Raw genomic sequence first — 21584 nt, 5'->3', positions numbered from 1 at the left:
TGAATTGATTGAAGCTATTTTCTGAAACTTCAAGGGTGTGTGGAAGTGGTTTTTGTCTGTTTTTGGCTTTTTTTTAACGATTTGTCTCTCAATTTTTTTATTATTATTATTATTTTTTTAGGATGGAAATGGAGTGGTACGGGGCTACTACCTGTCTGTGTTCTTGGAGCTGTCGGCTGGATTGCCAGAGACATCCAAGTAAGAAAAACAATTGCCGAAGCATCTGGAGAGCTTTGCAAAGAATGACCTGAGTAGTTCTGTAGGGTTGCCAGGGACTTATGTAGAGCCTGTTGAAAAGAATAGAGTCATTCCTGTTGTCCATTGAGCTTTGAATCATGCCCAAAGGTGATATTTTAAAGCTGGTGTTCAGTGGCTTGCCTAAGATAAACAGCAAGCTGGTAATAAAACAAATGAGAATATCTGACTCCCAGTATTCAGTCCTAGGTTTGGTTTATCAGACTACTCTCTTTACATCTTTCCTCCAATGCTGTTTGCATAAGTGTTCAATAAGATTTTAAGACTGAATCATGTCTTCAGCTGGAAATGCTAGCCTCCCCAAAATTATAGTTCTCTTAAACTTGATGGATTCAGCACTTTGTGATGTCTCATTTGTTTTGATATTAATCCCTGTGATCTTCCTCTGCTTAGGTATGAGTATCGTGTAGAAATGGTTCACCAGTCCACCAATGATCCAGCTAAAAACATAATTCGAGAGTTTGCCTCTGATTTTGAAGTTGGAGAATGCTGGGGCTACAACAGATTCTTTCGTCTAGATTTGCTAGCCAACGAAGGCTATTTAAACAGACAAAATGATACTGTGATTCTAAGGTAAAGAAGACTTAGCAGGACTTTTTTCTGCTATCATTTCATGAAAAGTATCACACATTGCTAAAATAGGAAGTAATCAAGTAGTTGAATATAAAATAAGCATGACATGTTTTGTCATAAATGGATTTTACTGTCATAAGCTTCAAAAGAGAAAATACGCTGAAGGGAGTTGAGGGAAGTTTAAATATGTCTGTTCCTCTGAGGTGGAGCTGTGCTTGATGCTAATAAGCTTGGGTTGGATATCTGTAGCTAACTGAATTAAAGGAAAAATGCATTTTCTTCCTCTCTTTAGAAACAGTTCTGGTGAGCAAAGGAGAGCTTTGGGAGTGAATGAAGGAAGTCTGTAATGTAACAGAGCTGATGCTGTCAATGGAAATTGCGATGTTATGACAAAATACAGAAACTTTATTCAGCTACTTCAAATACTCTCTGCACAGTTCTACTCTTGCTCCTGTTCAGTGCTTTGTAGCATGTCAATTTTGTTAGTGGCAGTTTGTGAAAATAACTACTTCTCCTATAGTTGCCTCTCCTACAAAACGTTTGCTATTACCATTCAGTGCAATCGAGATACTTAGTATGTAGAAGTACTCATTGTCTAAGTTTACTTTATTACTATATTTCATGTTGTATGATGTTTTTTATGCAGGGCTTTTCAAACTCTGCAGAACAAAACTGAAACTTCTCAAATTTTGCTTTGAAGGTTCCAAGTGCGCTCACCGACCTTCTTCCAAAAGTGTCGTGATCAACACTGGTACATTGCTCAGTTGGAAGCGGCTCAGACAAGTTATATCCAACAAATAAATAACCTTAAAGAGGTAAGTGGGATGTATATTGATGTAAAATTTTCAATTTCACCTTTTACTGACCAATCTCAGGTTACAAAGTTCAATTTGATAATTGTGTTTACTTGGATAGCTACTGTTAGTTTAATACTGACATTAGTAAAATAGTATATATGCGAATAAAATGATTTTATATGATGATGTGGCTCCAATGTTGTCTTCTATATATACTTTTGTGTCCTTCTGATATTTAAGAGGCTTGCAATTGAACTTTCCCGGACCCAGAAATCACGAGGCATTTCACCTCCAGACACTCATCTTAGTCCCCAGAATGATGATGGTTCAGAAACAAGATTGAAGAAATCTGGACAAAGTGCTGAAGTACTACTTGAGAGTGTTGCTGCTCCAGGAGTACGAGATAGCAAAGATGGTGATGAGGAGAAAATCCAGCATGAAGACTTTAACGTAGGAATCATCTTTTCGTGCCTCTTTGTTTCTATGTAACTTTTTGTGATAGGATAGCAGTGGAAATACAGGTCAACTTTCAAATTGTGAATTAGAGTTATTATTCTCTGTGTGGAAGCAGGAGATAACACATGTGAGAAGCAGCAGTAAGAGATGACCTGAGGAGAGATGTTCTAGAACAGAGCTAGCTGATCCCCCCACAAGGAAAAGCTTTTCCCGCTGAAGCTGAAAAATCCAATTCTTCTGTTTGTTGCCAGCTTCTATTGTGCTTTTGGACCCCCCCAAAGTCCTCTGTGCTATCTTGACACCTTTGGGAGGAGAGGGTTTCTGTTTAAAGCTTTTGGTAAATGCATGTAAGTGCAATTGAAATGCTTCTTTCTATAAAAATCTGTTATTACTGTAGCATGAACTCTCTGATGGTGACCTGGATGTAGATCTTGCTGGAGAAGACGAAGTAAACCACCTTGATGGTAGCAGCTCTTCAGCAAGTTCAACAGCAACTAGTAACACTGAAGAAAATGATATTGATGAAGAAACTATGTGAGTAACTTCAAAACACGCTTTCATCACCTTGTCTCCCAGGGAATAGTCATTGTACTCTGGTGGAAACTGACTCATTCACTATATCACAGTAATGTTGTGTGGGGGATTTCAGTGCGATGTGAGGGATGTTTCCTGTACTGGCAACGGTATGTAGTGATATGTTTAACACCAAGCGTTGAATTTTCAGGCAGCTAGTTCCTATCCTTTGATTTATTTAGTATTGTACTCTGTCGTTGACGAGTGATACTCTGTGAAGGTTCTTTTCCAAAACACTATTAAGAAGTCTGTTTCTGTAATAGTTGACATTTTAACAAAATAGAGCTTTGGTATTAGAAAGTAGTGTAGTAGTAGGAAGGTAATAACAATGACGATAAGTTACTTAAACCTAGAGAATTTAAACTTTGTAGCTAAGATATTGTCAAATCCTAGAACCTTCAATAAAACATTAAAATGTGTTGTAACACATACAACTATAAAAGCTTGCAGGATCAGATTTTACAGTCTAGAAATGTATGACACTTTGAGTCAATCATTTAATTAATGCCCTTTAATTTGTTTAATTTGTGTAGTTTAGAATGTAGAAAATTCTATCTACAATGCTTCATGTTTTTTTCAAGATAAATACCATAATGTTTAACGGGAGCTGACAGGAGCTAATAACTGTATTCCCCCTTTTCCACCACAATCATCTCCTAAGGTCTGGTGAAAATGATGTAGAATATAGTAATAACATGGAGTTGGAAGAAGGAGATCTCATGGAGGATGCTGCTGCTGCTGCTGCCGCTGCTGCTACTCCTGGAGCATCAGGTATGAAAAGCAGCCTTCAGAATTCCAATATATGCGAAAGGCTGCTGGATTCCTTCCCCTGTTCTTGGAAGCATCGCCAAGCTGTGTTCTGCAGGCATTTCTATTTTTGGAAATGCTGCATCATGTAGTGCGTACTGATAATTGCACTGTAGTGGAAACATCTCATTGATTCAACTGAAGAAAAGGTGGGAGGGGAGGATCTTCTGGACATACTTATTTAAAAATAGTACATAAGTTAGGAGTGAAGCTTCTCTGCCTCTTTGAAAACCCTTCCGTTCCAGTCAAAACTAGACTGACTAGTTTGTGGAGGTAATGAAGTGTGAAATCATTAAAAGTCAAGTTGGAACAGTTTTTAAATGCAATAATGAAAAGGTGCTCTAAGATCCCTTACAGTCTTGAGATGAGCCCAAATTTTCAGCCAGAGGTTAATCTATTTCTCAGGATTCTGAAACAAATCTATTTTTTTGTTCCATTTATGACATAGGTAACCACAAATGAGACGAGAACTGTCATTTATGCTATTGTGGAAGTCTGCTAGTGCTTGAAAGTCCCTTAACTGCCTTACTTGCTTTTAGTTGGTATTTCACAACTTAAGTCTCCTTGAAAATTCCTTGTGAGTTAAGAAGTTGAGGAACATGTCTGTTTTCTTCCAGAAGCATATCGTTTAAAGAAGCTGTACAGTGGCTGCAGACATATAATTTATTTAGGAGATTTTAAAGAGTAATTTTTAACTACATTTTAAAAGCTAACACAGTATTTTAAATCTCTTCACTTAAGAGAAGCTTTTTGCATTTACCTGCTTGCAGTGTTTTCTAGTTGGAGTGTTAGCAGTGTCACTTATGTGTGTTGGAAGGGAGCTCTACTAAGCTGTCTGATTTAATCTCCCAGTTCTATTTTCTTTGAAGATTCTCTTGATCTTTCAAGCGTCTTTGCCACTGTGTAACAGGAACATCGTAGCACAGAGCAGAACTTAACTGAAGACCTCTCCTAAACCTAATAAAAAGAAGTTAGAATGCTTATGTACATCTCTTCAGAATAAATGCTCTTTGTACTAAGTGATTTACATAAAAAATCATGAAGTGAAGTATTCTTTGGTTTTGTTCTGTGATGCTTTTTAGCTTAAGCTTTTAGTTAGAAGTGTATCTGATTGCTTTTAGGCTGCTTTCAGAATCCATCAATCCATGAAGTAATACTGATGTTTTGTTAATTTCTTGGAATGTTTTCATTCCTACTCTAGATGAAGAACTCAGCTTTTTTCTTTTTTGCAGGATACTGGAGCTTAATGCATCACCTATGTTATGTACATGCACGCTCTTCCTTAACTCCATAACTCTTCCTTAGGTACTAGCCATGGCTACGCCAATGCAAGTGGAAGATCTTCAAGGCGAGGAGGAAGTACCCTAGGCTCAGCAGCCAGTAGCAGCTTATTAGATATAGATCCCTTAATTTTAATCCACTTGTTGGATTTAAAAGACAGAAATGGTATGGAAAATCTTTGGGGCCTTCAGCCACGTCCACCTGCCTCCCTTCTGCAGAACAGAGGTAATTGTGCTTAAAACCAGTGTTTGATGTCTTTCCTTTGTGGAAAACCTGTGTGTGTGTGTCACATGCCAAATAACTTGATTCCAGCTTGGAAATGTCTCTGAGAAGGCAGTCCCAGAGTTAGAAGCAGATATCAAGAGAGGAAGAACAGGTGATAGGCAATCCTTTTCACTGAGAGCTAGACTTTCGCATCCTCAGTTGTGCTAGTCAGTACGTTGCATCCTGCCGCCTGCTCTAACACACTGTGTCTTAATGGTTGACCTCAGTTTGAAAACTACAGATGACTCAGCTAAAACCAGAAGTGTGCATCAGTGAGGGGCTTCTCATCTTTTGGGGGGGATGTGACTGAACTGACTATCTATTTTGTGTAGCAACATTGTAGTAATATAGTTCAGGCAGTTTCTTTAAAAGCCCCTGTGGGAGATGAGTGAAAAGGGGTTGAAAGGGGTTATTATTAAAAGACAAAATAACATAAAACAGCTATCTGCTGAGAAAGCGGTGATACCTCTCACTTCACACAACTTGTACATTTAGTGGTTGAGAGTACTAGGAGCACAGTGTATGCTAATAAGAAAATAATTCCGGGAATATGGTAAAAGGCATTTAGAACAGAACTAGAAAAATTCATCTAGTAGTAAAGCTTGAAAAACAAGCAGAGGGCGAAAGGAATGAAGGCTCAAGGCAGGAAAAAAATAAAGAACAACAGCTCAAAAACAGGCTATGTAAGCACTTGTGGAAGAAAAACAGATCAGAATGGCAGGTGAAAAGAATAGTGATGCTATTTAAATAACTAAAGAGTCTGAAAAGTATTTGTTACTCAGGATCATCAAGCTAGAACAATAATTAACTTCATGTGCTGCAAAAGCAAGATAACTGGCAACTCTGGTACCCACAATTATTATTGAAGGTCACGTGTTTCTCTTGTTTTGTTAGTGAAGAATTAAAATTAAATATCAGTAATACATTTACCATGGTTAATATTCATTTGGAGCTAACTGGCCCACTACCGCAACAGCCTATTTCAGGTCATTCTGAAACGACCATTTGGTGACTTAAAGATCAGAACAGAAATAATGGTCTATGTGTTACAAATATATGCTTTCTTTTGCTACTGCAATGACACCGGCATTATTGGAATCTAAGAACTTGCCCAAACTGTTTGTTTCCTTTGTGATTATCTTTAAACTTAGTCACATGAATAGTTTCAGCAATAGTCAGGTAGGTTGCACAGTCGGATGAATTTTCAGCTATACATAATGCATCTTTCCAGAAATTGAGGTCAGTGCTGTAAGTAGAAAGGGGAAAGCAGCGTATGAGCTGTAGGTTTCAGCTCTGTTTGCTTGGTTGCTTGGGAAAGGCCTCTATGGAAGGACCTTAAGAGAGAGCGTTGCATTTTGGGCTGTGCTACCCAAGCAAGATTAAGCTTACTGGTGTGCTGAATGGGTTCCTGGTCATCTTTAGCTACTGGCTGCACAGTTGAAATGACCTGTTTTGCTGAGGTCCTCTTAAGATTTGACTGTTCCCAGAGCTTATTCATCCAAGTAAGAGAAGCTTCTATTATACTTGGAGTTTGCCAAGCTTCACCTCCTAAAGTGAATGTTTCTAAGAGCCACTTGGATTTACGGCTCTGAACCAGCTGAATTTGCAGTAAAGCGTTTATAGAATCTGTAACACTTGAATAGACATCAAAGTTGATCTACTTCCTGAGCAGCACATAGGCTTACCCAGGTATTAGCTCTTTGACCTGATTTTCTGGTGTTAGATACTCAAGAGATTTCCTTCTCTAGTTTCAGATTTCTTTGGATTCCATGTTAACATGAAATGCTTGCTATATGAGGATTTTATGAAAACTTATATTTAACTATTGACCAGACTCATGAACCTAAGTTTGTCTAGCAGTATAGAGTAACTTATCTATCAGAATTGATGCAATAGTATCAGAAGTCTTGTTTCTTCCAAAGAGCAGGTTTTGGGCCCTTCTCCCATAGCAAGCAAAGAATGGAAATCGGCTGTTTCAGTGGCTCTGCAGTACTTGCAACCTAAATATTGTGGTGCCATACTAGTACAGGGGAATGTGTCTCTATCCCACATTTTTATAACAGGGCAAAAGATAGAATTTTCTTACAGCTGTTTAAAAATAGATGTGCAGTTTTATTTGAGATCAATTTTACTTAGTTGCTGTGTTCTTCAACTTTTCCTTTGGTAAAGCATCATCGTATTCTCTGAAAGATCGAGATCAGCGGAGACATCAGGCAATGTGGCGTGTGCCCCCTGACTTGAAGATGCTGAAGAGACTGAAAACTCAGATGGCTGAAGTCCGAAGCAAAATGTCTGATGTAAAAAACCAACTGTCAGAAGTAAGAAGCAGCAATGCTGGCACAGGTGATGGACAACCCAGCTTCTTCTCTGTTGAGCAGGGTGCTTTAGCTGCCTGTGGAACAGAAAGCTGCAGCAAGTTACAAGAAATAGGAATGGAACTACTGACAAAGTCTTCGGTTACAAGTTGTTACATAAGGAATTGTAAGTGTGTAGAGAAGGGGGGATTTAAATGTCACTCTTACAGATATCAGTTGTGTAAATGGATTATATATCCAGGCATCTGGAAATAGACCTCTTTGCTCATATTCAAATTCAGCTGTAAGAATCCAGAAATATAAAATCTTTGAATAAGTAAATGTTTTTTGAAACTCATTTCAGCCTTTTCCAGCAAAAGCACCACAATTTTTGCTCCACAACCAGTAGCACGCCTAATGTAGTGAGAATGTTTTGAAGCCTGCTGAGTTTAATCCAAAATCGAACCAATCCTAGCTGAAGGTCGTTTATTTTTGACTGCCACTCTAGATGCGGCTCATCTGCGAAGCTTAATGATGCTTGCCAGTGAACAAAATTAAAGAATTCCAGATTTACCATATTTTAGTAATTTGAAATCTTGCTGAAATTCAAGCAAACCAAGGTTCTCCTAGGAGAGACTTTGCCTATTGAAAGGTGACTTCTTTCAAAGCAATGCCAATGTCTCAGTCTCTTCAAATACTATCACCAAGAGTCCCGGTAGCAGAACTGTTAAGCCAGTGTGGAATCTTTCGAATACCAGTTTCAAGGTTGTGCAAGTGCCCTTTGTTGCTTATGCTCCTGAATAAAGGCACAAATGATTCAGTCCTCCCTTGCTTCCCTGTTGCCTGGGGAGATGCTTCTCCAGCCTTCTGTGTTTTGATTCAAGTTATTGCTTGCCTTTTTGGAATCAAGATGAGTAAGAAATCTATTGTGGACTGAAGAACTGATAAGAATAGGGTTTTTTCTTCCTCTGCGTCCCCTTCAATATGCACCTCCAAAACAAGGCTTTTGCAACTCCAGCAAAGGCCTACTTTGCTTTTCATCACTTTCATAAAACAGAGAATTTCTTCTCTGATGGTGCACATTTAGAGGAAAAATAATTGCGTATTTAAAGTTTGGAACCTTGAATGGTGCCATCAATAAACCAGGAAGGATTAAGTCCATTGGAAGTCCTAGGGATCATTCCCTAGGAAGTTCATGGGAGTTCATTGGAAGTGCTAGTTTTTGTGTTGTGTGGATAAATCCCTCATCCTCAAAGGTTACTAAGGCACTGGGCAGCCTCCTGAGTCTGCACCAGAACTAGAGGAACATACAGTGGTGTCATATAAAACAGGAGCCATCTTCTGACTCTCGCGTTGCAGCCTAGATCTGCCAATTTTATGGGGTGAGGTGACAGCAGAACTTACTGTTTTGCTGTTCCAGTTACCGCTTCTCCATTCCTCTACCTAGAGGAGTTTCTGTGGCAGGATCCACACTGCTCACATAATGGTTAATTTGGGAAGCTGTAAACAGTGCAGGTCCCATGCCTTCCACCCTTGCTTTTAGAAGTCCTGTGTTACGTTGGACTTTGAATTTAAGAGCTGAGGGATGGTTTTGAATATCCTTAGCCTTTATACTTTCATGCTGGAGTATGAAGAGGTGTAGTCCTGGCTCCAGTGGACAGTTACTCAAAAGTCTCCTACCCTGTGTCTGAAATGCGTGTGTAACTATGGCTGAAGCTGTCTGGATGATGTCTTCCTGAAGGATCTCTTACTGTATGACGTGTGTGCATTACTTGTGTAGTCTTGACAGTGACCCTAACTAGTTAAGCTCCTTTTCTCTAGCCTGCATCTTTGATAGGAAGGGTGTGGAAGGAGTTTTGTGCAGGACTGCGAGTTAGTGAGGAATGAGACTAATTTGGTGTCCAAAAGAGAAAAAGTAGCTCATATAGCTTAACTTCACTTAAAACAAGCATGAAGACAGAATGCTGCAGCAGTTTGAACACTTGTCACATCTTAAAATATTTTTGCAGCTGCAAGTAAGAAAAGTAATTCACCCAAACCTCTTCGGTCTGGAGCAGCAGGTAGTCTGTCTCTACGAAGAGCTGTGGACTGCGGGGATGGTAATCTTCGTTCAAAGGGAGATGGTCAAACTGCTGAAGGTAAACAAGGTCATCTTTGCACATGTGATGTGATACATCTTACTGTCTGTACAAAGCTTTTCAGGGAGTCCTTTACTTGGCAACAGACTGAAGTTTCCCTGAAACTTGCCTGGGTCCTTTCTCGAGTACAGCTAGCATTATTGTACCTGTGGAGATCTTTGAGAGTTGATCTGCTGTAGAGCAGTGCTGCTCAGTAGACTTACCAGCAGAACATAAAAGTATGTATTGTATGTCACTTCTGGTCTTCCTAAAGATGTTTCAGGAGCTACATTTGTGGTAAAAGGGATAGATACAGTGTACTGACCCAGGCTTAAATTGTGGTTTTGATTTAAAGGGAACATGTGATGAAAATTGTATGGTGTTGCTGCTCCTGAGTTTTACAGTGCACTTCCTTGAGCGGTAATGAAATTAAATACCTAATACAGGAATGGGTATTTTGCCCCTCTAAATTTAAGTGCTCAGAGAAGTTACCAGGTGTCACAACTGTTTTCTCATACGCTAAACGGATGCAGAATGCCTGAGTGAGATATTGGAATGCAACAGGAAGGCACCTAGGGAAACAGTAAGCTGTGTGCCTAGTTTCACTGTTTTCTGTGACTAGAAAGGCTGCTTCCGTGCAGTCAAACAACTGTTTTTTTTTCCCCTAACTCTAGACTTGGTGAAGAGGGTGTCTCTATCACTGGAAGATACGTTTCAACTGCACAAGATGGGGAAGGATTAATCTATACTTTTCTGACTCTCCCATCAGAAATGGCAGCTGTAACAGAGACTGTGTGTGTGTTCAGGAGCATATATAAAGTGGTATTTGTTGCTCAGTGACTTAAAAATGTGAGGTTTTAAGAGTGAGGGTGGGGAAGGTGTGCTTGTGCGTATGCGTACTTGGAACTTAACTGGTGATACAAAACAACTGGATATTTAGCATATAAAATAAAACTGAATGTGCTTTGAGCTGCTCTTCCTGTCTTCTCAGGTGGCATGGGAAGTTCTAAGTCAAGCAGCAGGCATAGCTCTCCGAGGCCCCTGAGCAGCGGTAATGCTTCTGAGGCACTGCCGAAGCCCGAGGAAAGACCTTGTGAAGGTTCGGATTCTGACGTGGGAGTTTCTGGCTTAAATGGCTTAGCTGCTGTAGAGAAGACCAGAAAAGTTGGAGCTCTAGGGTAAGGGTTTGGGGATTTTTTTTTTTGTTTGGCTCTTTTTTTTCCCCCTCTTGTTCTCTCCTCCCCCAGTTCCCTTGATTTAGAAAGAAAATAACCAAGCTACTAAAGCCAGGTGCTTGCAGCAAGGAAGAGAAATTACTTTGAAGTTTACTTGGTTGCTGTTCCCTCTGGATATCAATTTTTGGCTTTATAACTAGGTTGCAAGTCCTTTATGTGGTGGGGGTTGGGGTTGTTTTTGAATTTTGATCAGCAGTGGATATAGTTGGATATAGATCTGAAAGGCAGCCTTTGCCTGTTTTGCCACTATTCCTTACAAAATATTCCCTTAAAAAAAGGTTATGACTATTGATTTCCTCCTTAAGAGAGTATTTTTCACTGTGACTCTACTTTTCATAATGACTCTGAAATAGCTTAGGTAGCCAACAGGCAGCTAAAGAGCAATGGAGTACTCAGGTTTTGTTGTTTGTTTGTTTTGTTTTGTTGTTTTCCCCTGAATAGCAGTTCTCACCGTCTTTGGAAAATACTCATCATCAGCTTTTCCAGTCTTTTTCTAGTCTTTTTTTATTTTTTAAGATCTTAACTTTTTTAAATTAATTAAAGCTGGATTTAAGTGGACATGCAAGAGACTTAAAATGAGTGAAACTAGATGTGGCACTGAAAGGAGTTGTCTCCATAGCTATTTTAAAGCCACATCTCTAATAAGCTTTTCTGTGCATCTCCTAAATTCTTAAGATCAAATTCTAAAGGATGTCGTACAGAAGGAACACAGTCAGCTGATCTGGAGAACAGCTCGGAAACTGGTGAACTGCAGGGCATGCTTTCTGAAGGCGCTTCAGCTGGGGCGGAAGAAGGTAAATCAAACGTTGTAGATCGTAAATGTAGTGTTACAACACTTCAGTCTATGATCATCCCTTTCTGTAATGGAAATAGCTTGGTGGGGAAGGAAGAAAAAATTGTTTCCATGGCTGTTGAACTTTGTTGTAACACTTGGCAGCTATAGTATAGTGAGGAGAGAATCTCTCTGTCCCACTGATATCTGTGGAGAAATAGTGATGTTGTGATAGAGTAAGAATTTGAAGACCTAGCAGATAGTGTTGTAGGAGGCCATCTCTTTCTTGGGACTGCTAGTTGCTTTTTCTGCTTCTAATGGGACTTCACATCTTTGTTTTACTCTTCAGTTGCGAGGCATTGAAAATAATTTCTTATCTAATTAAAGTAATAGTCAGTGACCTTGACTTTTCTTAAAGCTTCTGCCTTCAGGGACAAACCACAGTGGTAACTACCTCCACTTCTGCACTAAAATCTCTCTAATGTCTCATTTGTATCAGGCTTTGCCAGTACGTAAGCCAGTTTCCTTAGAGACTTGGAGGAAACTTCCCCCCTCCCTTCCTGCATCCTTTGCAGGCTGGAAAAAAATATTCCTGCCTTTCTTTTTGAAAGTCCATGTAGAAGAGTTTTTCTTATCTTGCTAAAACTCTCCTGCCTCCCACCCCTGCACTAATTTGAATTTCAATGACTGAATTGTAGCGCAAAGCCTATATTAAGGTGCCAGCATCCATCTCTATCTGCAGTGTGCAGTATTGTGTAGGAGTTGGCATTTACAGAAGGTCTCTCAGTGACAAAACTGAATTTCTGCTCTTAGTCACTGCAGCGTGATCATGATGTGCTCCTGCAGTTCTCCTGTTATAGCAGAGAGCCTAATAGGAAAATGGTTTAAGAACTGAAATACTTCATTGTTAAAAACCCCAGGAAACAAATATTACAATTCTTTTCCTTTCAGAGAAGAAAAACTGTAGTAGAGTTGGCATCTCACTTAGCCACTTGCTTTCTTTCAGCAATGACTGTCAGCTCGTAGGAAATAAAAGAACAGAGCAAATCCTTTCAGTCACCCACCAAACTGTGCAAATGGGTGAATTTTTGACTGGTGTTGATGCACACTTGAGTTCTGACAGAACAAAAGAAGCTGCCTTGATTCACTACAGCTATAGTTACTTTTTGTAGGAAAAACATGTTCTGTTTAAGTGTGAGACTTAACAGAATATTGCAGCTTGAAGGATCTGGCAGGTACGTCTGCTTAAAGGGTCCCATGACCTGTTGAAAAAGCCCTCCTTTAACTTTATTTTCTGCCCTACTTGTAGAGGTAGGCTGAGCGGCTGGCTGAGGAGTGCAGCTCAAGCAGGAAGAAACTGCAGATACCCAAGTTCACACTCAGAATAGTTGGAACTACTCCTCTGGAGCTGAGCTGCATGGCAAAATTAGACTGAATGTTCTGTCGAATTCCTTAGTGCTTTGGTAAATACATTTAGCTCTAAATGTGCTCCTTCTCTCTTGTTCTCCTGCCAGCTTTTGGTATTTGGTATTGGTAACTCTTCAATTGGAAAAAGTTGAACAATTGAGCTACACAGATCTTGCTGCCCTAATTTTTGCTTTGCGGGGGTTTTTTTGTTTTGGTTTGTTTTTTTTTGCAGCTGGGATATGTCAGAAGCATGTCCTTCATCTCCTACCAGGAATGAGCAGTGACAGTGACATTGAATGTGACACAGAAAATGAAGAGCAGGAGGATGCCACCTCCACCTCAGAGGGATTTAACCATGCCTTCTCTGTCCAGTCCTCAAGTGAAGGTAGAATCGATTGTGTGAGCACGTTTCCAAACGCTTCAGGCTTGCCTCATTGCTCTCATGAATATAGAATATTGCCAAGGCTGAGACTACAAATGATAGGTATTAAAACTCAACCAAGAACCAATGAGATCTGGAACTCTTCTCTTGGGTTTCTAATTAAAAATAGATCAAAACACGAGAGGGAACTCTTTCTAGCCTTGAGAAGTCAGTTTAGGATAGTCTCCCAGAGGAGATGTTGGAAAACCCATTGCTCTTGTTCTTCTGAATCGGAACTCCCTGTGTACCTGAATCTGCACTGTAAGTAGGCTAACTTTAGGGAGGTAACCACTGCCTTAGTTGCATCTTAATTGACAGGAATGTGCTTTGAGCACTTCAGTTTAATTTTAAAAACTCATTTTATGTTCCTTTTGAAAAGGTTTAACCTTTTGATCAAGGTAAAAGCTTGAAGGTGACAGCTGTTGCTGGATGAAGTTAACTTTTGGCCTGAATAACTGTCCCGTGCTGCATTAGCAGGATGGCCTAACAACTCAGCTCAGTGATTTGCTTGCTGTTTAGTGCTTGCTGCAGACACTAAGCAAAAACTTCATAACTCGTCAGAAAAATGAAAAAATCACTTATTTCTCTGCTGGACTAAGTATCTTAATTTAAAAATCCTAGAGCAGTCTTATTTCAGAGTCAAGCGTATTGTATATCCGTATGTGAGGAGTGAAGTACAACACAAGTGGGGCTTGCAGGTGACGAACTTTTAACTTGCTCTGTTTTGGATGTTTACCTGGTAAAGGTTATTGTGTGTGTGTGTGTGTGTGTTTGTTTTTTCAGCCTTAGAGCGGTGCTCAGTATTTCCAGAGGGTGATCAAGTAGGTCCTGATGATCTCAGCTTTGTTACTGGAGAAGACAGCACCAGGTAATTTTAAATGTTTGTCTTAGCTAGGGTCTGAGATGACTGTAACCCCAGAGATGCAAATTTCCCTTACTGCTCCTCGAGTTGGAGATATGAAAGGAACCTTTTACCTGACTGAGAGCAGGCAGATGGGTGTTTGTACAGTCTAATGTGTGTGGCAATTTGCACCAGGAGACTTGTGGCAGATAGACAGGTGAGCGCCCGGTCTACTTCTTTGTGGCTAATGTGCACCTTCAAGAGCATTGAATTTTCTGAAATTTTAAGGCACTTTTAGAAATTACACAATGCTGAAGGACTGGTTGAGGTTTGCATGCTCATGTAATCATTAATAGAAAGCTCTTGTTTGGATTTACGTAGCTGGCCTAAAATTTTAAATGTCAGGGTTATATCTGCTTGAAGCCATAAAGCTGTCCTAACGCGAGGGTTTTCAATGAAAGCTGACTTTCTTTGGAGCAGATAGAGAACTGGCTTGGTGCCTGAAGACTGGCCGGCTTGTGCTCCTGGGAAGAGGCACACTGTTCGCTGGAGCTTAGTCCGAGGCTGCTGTTTTTGGTTGTGTGCACACTCCATTCTGTCAAGGACCATTGTGCAGTACTGCTACAGTCATCTTTAACCTGTTACTAGGGCAAAGTGACCTTTGAAAGCCTGATAGGAAAGGCTGCATTCCTGCCGGCTCTGCCAGGCTCAGATGCACATGCTCTGAAAAAATGTCCAGAAGGTGCTGCAGCCCTATTTCAAGATGTTTGTCCTATTATGTCATGGGAATAGCAGAGAATGTGTGAATGTCCTAATTTTAATGCTATGAGCTGATTGTATAAGACTGCTGAATCCCACAGATGCGATGGTTTGAAAGTTGGGATAAAGCAGTTGGCACGAAAGTTGTTTTCCTCAGTCTGTAATGTGGACCAACTGAACACATTGCCAAACTTTTTGCCACTGTGCATTGCATTTTGAGCTGCTAAACTACTTGTTGAAGCTATGATGAAAGCTGAATAGCTGGTTATTGAAAAAGCATGAATAACTGTAACTGATAGTTGTCCTTGTCTCAGCTGACTGTACTTAAGTTCATTTTTGTATGAATGTTCCACAGTGTAAGTAAGTGCTGTACAACTCATAGTTTAAAACGGTTTGCACTTTGTTAATAAAATGAATGGTGAAAGCTGGTGTGAAATTTTAGACGTTCATGTGTAAATAAGTAAAATGCTAGTGAATGCCTGTTTGGGTAAGTAGTACACTACTACCAAGCTTGACTTAGTCTTCAGTACTGAATTGCTGTAATGCCTGACTGCTTATAGAAGAATTTTCTCCTGCCAGAATACATTGCCTTTATTCAGTGAAATGGCTTAAATCCATCTGGGATTTTTAAAGCTACTTTAGTAGCAGATGATAGACCAAATGCTTAACTAGTGTACATTCAGATAGGAATCAAGGAGGATCCCCAGCTTCTACCCATAGGTTGGTTCTTTAGCCAAGAAATACAGAAATATGTTACATAAAGGAATGAGATGCAGGTCTAATCTGGCTTGCACACAAATGTTCCAGCTGATGAGTAGTAAAGACGGTTTATGGCAAGCTGCACATTATGATACTGAATTGTGAGTGTTTACTGTTTTACAGGACTGCATGTTGATTATTATACACAGCTCCATTAGCAGTAATCAGAGACCTGCCTCTTCAACGCTTGCAGCTGCTTTACTCTTAATATGAGGCCCAAACTGAAGGAAATTATTTTAATTAGTCACATCATCATTACCTACTCTGAGTTTAGTGTCCAACCTTTGCAGGGACAAGAAGAGCAGGTAACATCATGCTTTGCTTACCTTATGAAGAAATTATACACTGCCATTTTTTAAACAAGATGTAGGTAAACAGGCTTGGAAGCCTAATTTCCATTAACTTATACTGAAACTGGTCCTAAAAGCAACAAAGCCATAGCAGCAAGTTCCTTTTCTGACTGTAAAGTAGATCATACAAGGGCTGTAGTGGGCCTTTGTATTCCCCAGCTCTACTGATGAAAAAGTTAGCAGTAACTACACAGGTATCGTACAGCTCCATACCAGAGTCATGTCCTCTGTTATGCATCAAGCAGAGGAAATCTGCTTTCATCACAGAAAGACACTTAATACAGATGGTGGTTGCTATCATTTTTAGCTTATAAATAAACAGAATATCTGAAATATGTTTTAAATTACTGTTTTATTAAGATATTGGTAAAACTTCAACAGTTTCTGTATAAACAGCTTTCATAAATAAAATATGGATGGCTAATACATGATTATAACTAAAGTCATATATGAACTGTAGAACAAGGTTGCAAATGGAAAAGTCCCAACACTGTTAAATGATTAGCTTTAATTTATTCATTTCATAAAGAATGTTAGTTTCATGAACAAGATAATACAGATATTTTAACAGGAGCACCCAGTGTAGCAACCGACAACACACCTGGCTATCTACATAAGTACTCATTTAGGAATAGAAGTACTCAGGATGATCTCAGCCAACTTTTGCTATTCTTGTTTCAAAATATCTTGTAGAGTACAGGAGAGAAAAAAAAACAGCCTAACAAAATGCAGTTATGACATACAAGAGTTGTACTAAACCCTCATAGGTGGGAGTTTTTTTCTTTAGTTTTAATGCTGGCAAGTATAGTGCGATCATCTGATTAACAGTGACTGGAAAAGGATAGGAACATTTAAGTCAGAGGTTGCTTCATTATTACTTATTGCACGTGATACAAGGGTAGAAAGTCTTGTTCCTGTTGCAAGGAGGATATGAATTAAAGAAAGATTGCCCTAAATTATAGGCATGAACAAAGCTGCAGTATCCCCCTTCAATGGCTTTGTCTATGTGACTAGTGCTGAGTGAATAAATTGTGCTGAAACAGCCACTAATTTAGATCAATCTTTCTCTCTCTCTCTTTTTTTTTCTTTTTTTTTTCTTTTTTTTTTTTAGCAGAACACTGCCAGGGTAGGGTGTCTTTAGTGAAAAGATAGTGGACCTCAACTACAGCAGTCCTGTCTATAAACACAGAACTCTATGCCTCATCCTCTCTGCCCGTAGGACAACGCATTTCCCACTGACACACAGCGTTCCAAAAACAGAGTGGAGTTTCTATGACGATGTACCACTATAAATGTGGCATAAGCTAAAGTCTGCTTAGACATTGTCCTTCAGTGTTGCAATGCAATCTAAATTAAATACTGAATGATTTTAACTTGCAAGGACAATTGATGGCACTTGTAGGTAAAGAAAAGTTATATACATGTGTTTCCACCCACCTTTAGTGCAAATTGAAATGGGTTAACAGCTCCCTGGTCTGGTGCTATACTGCTCTCTGCAACGCAGACGTTCCTCAGAGTTGCACATTTAAAAAGTGTACACAGGAAACTATTAGAGTGGGATTGAATGAATCCCTCTACTACTCACAGTGAATAGCTTACGAGCAAGTTTTGAGCAGCTTCAGACAAACAGCCTGAAGTCCGTTTCTCAAAACCAACACAATTAAAAAAAAGAAAAAGTTTTCACTACCTACCTCCTACTTCTGCAAACACGTTTAACACGTAAACTGAAACTGATGCGGGTTGTGTTAACTTGAAAAAGGGATACTTCAGCTCTTTATTGGAAAGATTTGTTATACAAATTTCACCACCACTAAGATACACAATAAAAATACAAAACACAGGTCACAGACTGAATCTCAGTATCAACAATAAATACAATTAGATACTTTTATATTAGCCTAATATTTTTACATTGTCACCAGATAGACAATAAAAGTACAAGATACAGAACATTTAGATACCATTAGAGGGGTATTATTGCTTACGTTAGCAAGCAGCAAATAAGGGCACAGGATCTTGAACTGAAGAGAACTACTTCCTATCACCAGTGGCATTAAGAGAAAACACTGCATTTCACAAAGCACTGCTTTTTTGTCTAGTGTGTAGAATCAAGAGCAGCATATATCAGACCAATAACCACTACTTTTAATAGTATAGAACTTTAAAGGACTTACCTTACAAATGGTTCCTATCTACTCTATAAATATGCGTTTAGTGAAGAAATGAACACTTGCTATCTATACAGTATTTTACCTGACCACACTGGAACTACGATGGTAAATTTTTCTCCTAGCAAGATAAATGTTATGAGTACCAGAATTATCATTTACGAATCCACACCTAAAAAGCTATATCCTTCCCAAAACAGCACACATGCAGTCCAGTGCTCTTCAACTATTCCTGCAGCCTGGGAAGAAGTTTATCATCCATAACATTTTTCATTCTTATTTACTCATACAAAGAATTGCACTTCCACCACCTTTCTTTCAGAAGCATGACTATCAACTAGAAGATGGACTTTCAATGTATCATTATTACTGTGAATAATTTAAAATAAAGGCACCGCAGAGATGCCCCAGAGTTGCATATTTTACTGTTTCACGATTTCTCAAATTTCCTTAGTAAATCTGACTTGGAGCGTATGCTGCATCTAAAGAGTGTTGACAACAGCTAAGGCTTAATAAGATGACAGGTAAGAGCCAATGATCCCAAAAGATTAAAAAAAAAAGTCTCAAAAAGATCAAAGGAATCTAAAGCCACACTTCAACTCCTGGTTACTCACAAAGCCTTTTGCTATTCATCAATCAAATTGCTTTTAAAATAGTGCATCAAAGATGAGGAGAAGCAGAAATTGGCAGAATTCAAACCTTGCCATCACTCGTTATGTTGAATAAACTCCTGACTACTTAATATTAAAATACTTTGCGAATTCTAGCTACATACTAATACTGATATTAAATTGTTACTGCTAAAATGATATGAATGGTACAATAAATGCCTGTGAAGAATTATTGTATTCATACTCTTCCAAATGCCATATTGTAACAAATAATAGTAATAGGATGTGTATTTAGTGGAGCTGACTGGTCTATCCGATGGGAATAGTCTACTTAAGTTCTAATGTTCCTTTAAGAGGTTAACATCCCCCCAAGAGTAGGGAGAAGCTGGTGGGTACTGTGCGTGTGTGTGTGCCTGGTTTTGTTTGTTAAATAATGCTCCGCTTGTCAAAATAAAGGGCAGCTGACATTTCTCACTTTTCTTTACAAATCCAAGTTTAACTAAAACAAAGCTCTGGACTGTCAGTGAATTTTACCATCCCCACTAAACCCAAAGCACATCCCCTGCTCATCTGCATCCGCGGCATTCCCATTCACTTTGGATTGCTCTAGCAGCCTTGCATCCATTTTTAGACGTTCTGGAAAAGACCAAAATGCAGTAATAATGCTACTACAGAGGCAGCATCTTACCATCCTTGACACTACAACTTTATTTTAAATTATGCCTTTGCCACCTAGAAATCCTTACCCAAAACAAACAGCTCACCAAATTGCTCATTATTCCTAGCAAGCAGTTCTCCGGTTTGACTGGTTTAGTGACAGTAGTATTGTACTGAACATCTCCACAGACTTGGTTTCTTTAAAGACCTGAGATGAAGTTATGGTGGAAAGAGGTTGGCTTGAAGCATTAAGCACAATCATGTTAGATTAAAACTAATTAATTGAAAACAGTTTTCTAAACTGACAAACAAGAAAAATGCCACTAAAAGCACCAGAGAGATACGAAATCCCTGTACACTGCAACTCTAGCCATAGGAAATAATTTTTTTTTTTAAACTACAAAAAACAGTTTTCTTCATATTCCACATTTTATGTTACATGAAAAAATAAGTAAATTATGAGTATGTACCTCAATGAGAGTCTGAGAACAGAGTAACAGAAGCTTAGTTTGTCCGTTCCTAAGTTACCTGGTAAAATCCTGTATGGCTTTTAGTCTTTTACCTGCAAAGTGGATGTAATTTTCTAATTCATCTTAATATTAGCCTGAAATAAACTGAAAGTAAAACATAAAAAAAATCCCACAACCTGGACTTCTATGGAAACTTCCCCCCACTCTAAAAAATTTGGCTGTTCTAAAGCAGAATCTTTCTTTAAATATTGCTCCATAGACTTAGGCAGGTTCAACTTTCTGCATTTTTAAAGACTGTTCCCTAACAGTGTCTATTCATGTGAACCAACTAGTCGGCTTTCACTAGTGGATGTGACTAATACTTATGTGTGCAGGTGGTTGGGTGGCTGTGGCATTGCTTAAGGTGGCACCACCAGCAAATTTTATTGAGATTGAAACAACTACATTTGTTAATTCCTAGATCTATTTACACATGATTCGAGCTTTGCGGGGGATTGTAATACACGCGGTTCTGAAATGCCCACCTTTTTTCACTTTCTGATGATGCCAGTTTTATTTTGGGAATGTCTGTTTTAGGTACCTAAGGGGGAACACAAGGGAGACAGTTAAATTTTACAGCATTGATGAAGGTATGAATCTGGTATACAATTACTTTGTCTTCGCATCAAAAACATGCTCTCACTGTAAGCTTTATGACTAGCCAGCCTCCACCACGGGGAGTGTCTTACCAACAACCTCGTGTTACTGCGGCCTCGGACAGGCAAGGACAGACTCGATCCTTCTATATGGGAAGGCTCATGAGCCAAGAGCAGCGTGCGAAACTTTGGTTTGAACCTGGCTCCTCGTCGCCTCTTCCCATTACAGAAACACAAGTGAGGAAATGCAGAAGCTCGTTTCCCCAAGGATTTGAACTGTTCATCTTCCAGCCCCAAAAATTTGGGGGAGAAACCCTCCACCCTGTAGATGTTTTGCCCTGCAGAACCCAAACTAAGAGGAGCGTTGTACTCCCTGGGGTCACTTTGTCCATAGACTGATGATGTGGTGCTCTCTGGTGATTTGTTCTTCACTGTTAAATCATTAATCAAATTCACACTCTTTGGTATGCCAGGACTAAACACTTGAATTGGTGGCAAATATTTGGCACTCTTAGGTTCACTTGTTTCTGTGTTTGTCAGGTCTAAATAGCCTTGATCATCAAACAGGTTAATATCGGACCCTATGCTTAGGCTAGTTCTATCAGTAAAGGAATCCACTCGTCCTTCATACCCTAGATCTGCAGGTGCTGAGCACTGGTGTTGGGGCCACGGCCGTTTGCAGTCTCCGTGGTTTTCCTTATCTTCCCCACTGTCTTCTTGCCCACCTTGGAAAGAATTCTCTGTCCAGTCCGATTCCTCACTAACATTGACTGCTGCATTCATGTCCCTGAGAAATACCACAATGACAGTAATGTTGTCACTGGAACCAGCATCCCGAGCGGATGCCACTAATTTATGTGCTACCATGCTGCTGTCCCCATTATTCTCCTTTAGATGGTCAGCCACCACCTTCACTGCCTCATCGGGATTGACTGTGTCATAGAAGCCATCACAGGCTAAAATGAGGTAGTCTTCAGAGCCATCTAGCACAGTGGAGGCAGAGTCTGCATCCCCACAGATATATGGCTTGTGCTCAGCATCCCCTGGGGAAAGACAGAACACAAAGATATACAAGACTTTGG

At 39.5% G+C, this 21584-nt stretch overlaps 2 protein-coding genes across 7 annotated transcripts in view; one reads left to right on the top strand and one right to left on the bottom strand.

Moving 5' to 3' along the window:
* TRIM37 (tripartite motif containing 37) overlaps positions 1 to 16389 on the top strand; it is a 32034-nt gene extending 15645 nt beyond the window's left edge. For 2 of the 6 annotated variants that reach the window (XM_067309774.1, XM_067309776.1), the window contains exons 12-25: positions 122 to 198; positions 649 to 828; positions 1529 to 1643; positions 1866 to 2075; positions 2479 to 2615; positions 3316 to 3425; positions 4767 to 4967; positions 7176 to 7487; positions 9310 to 9438; positions 10409 to 10595; positions 11328 to 11446; positions 13064 to 13216; positions 14036 to 14120; positions 14574 to 16389. In XM_067309774.1, coding sequence (XP_067165875.1) covers positions 122 to 198; positions 649 to 828; positions 1529 to 1643; positions 1866 to 2075; positions 2479 to 2615; positions 3316 to 3425; positions 4767 to 4967; positions 7176 to 7487; positions 9310 to 9438; positions 10409 to 10595; positions 11328 to 11446; positions 13064 to 13216; positions 14036 to 14120; positions 14574 to 14577 — 2019 coding nt within the window. In that variant the 3' untranslated portion in view covers positions 14578 to 16389. The other 4 variants (XM_067309775.1, XR_010886221.1, XM_067309779.1 and 1 more) reach the window with 4 other exon arrangements.
* A 3497-nt stretch (positions 16390 to 19886) lies between these two features.
* Positions 19887 to 21584, bottom strand: part of PPM1E (protein phosphatase, Mg2+/Mn2+ dependent 1E) — a 68725-nt gene continuing 67027 nt past the window's right edge. Inside the window, exon 7 of the mRNA XM_067309574.1 lies at positions 19887 to 21545. Coding sequence (XP_067165675.1) covers positions 20473 to 21545 — 1073 coding nt within the window. The 3' untranslated portion in view covers positions 19887 to 20472. The remainder of the gene's footprint in view (positions 21546 to 21584) is intronic.

Source organism: Apteryx mantelli, chromosome 22 (assembly GCF_036417845.1).
Source record: "Apteryx mantelli isolate bAptMan1 chromosome 22, bAptMan1.hap1, whole genome shotgun sequence".
NCBI lineage: Eukaryota > Metazoa > Chordata > Aves > Apterygiformes > Apterygidae > Apteryx > Apteryx mantelli.
Note: the sequence above shows the minus strand (reverse complement) of the source record. Positions and strands in the feature narration are given on the sequence as shown.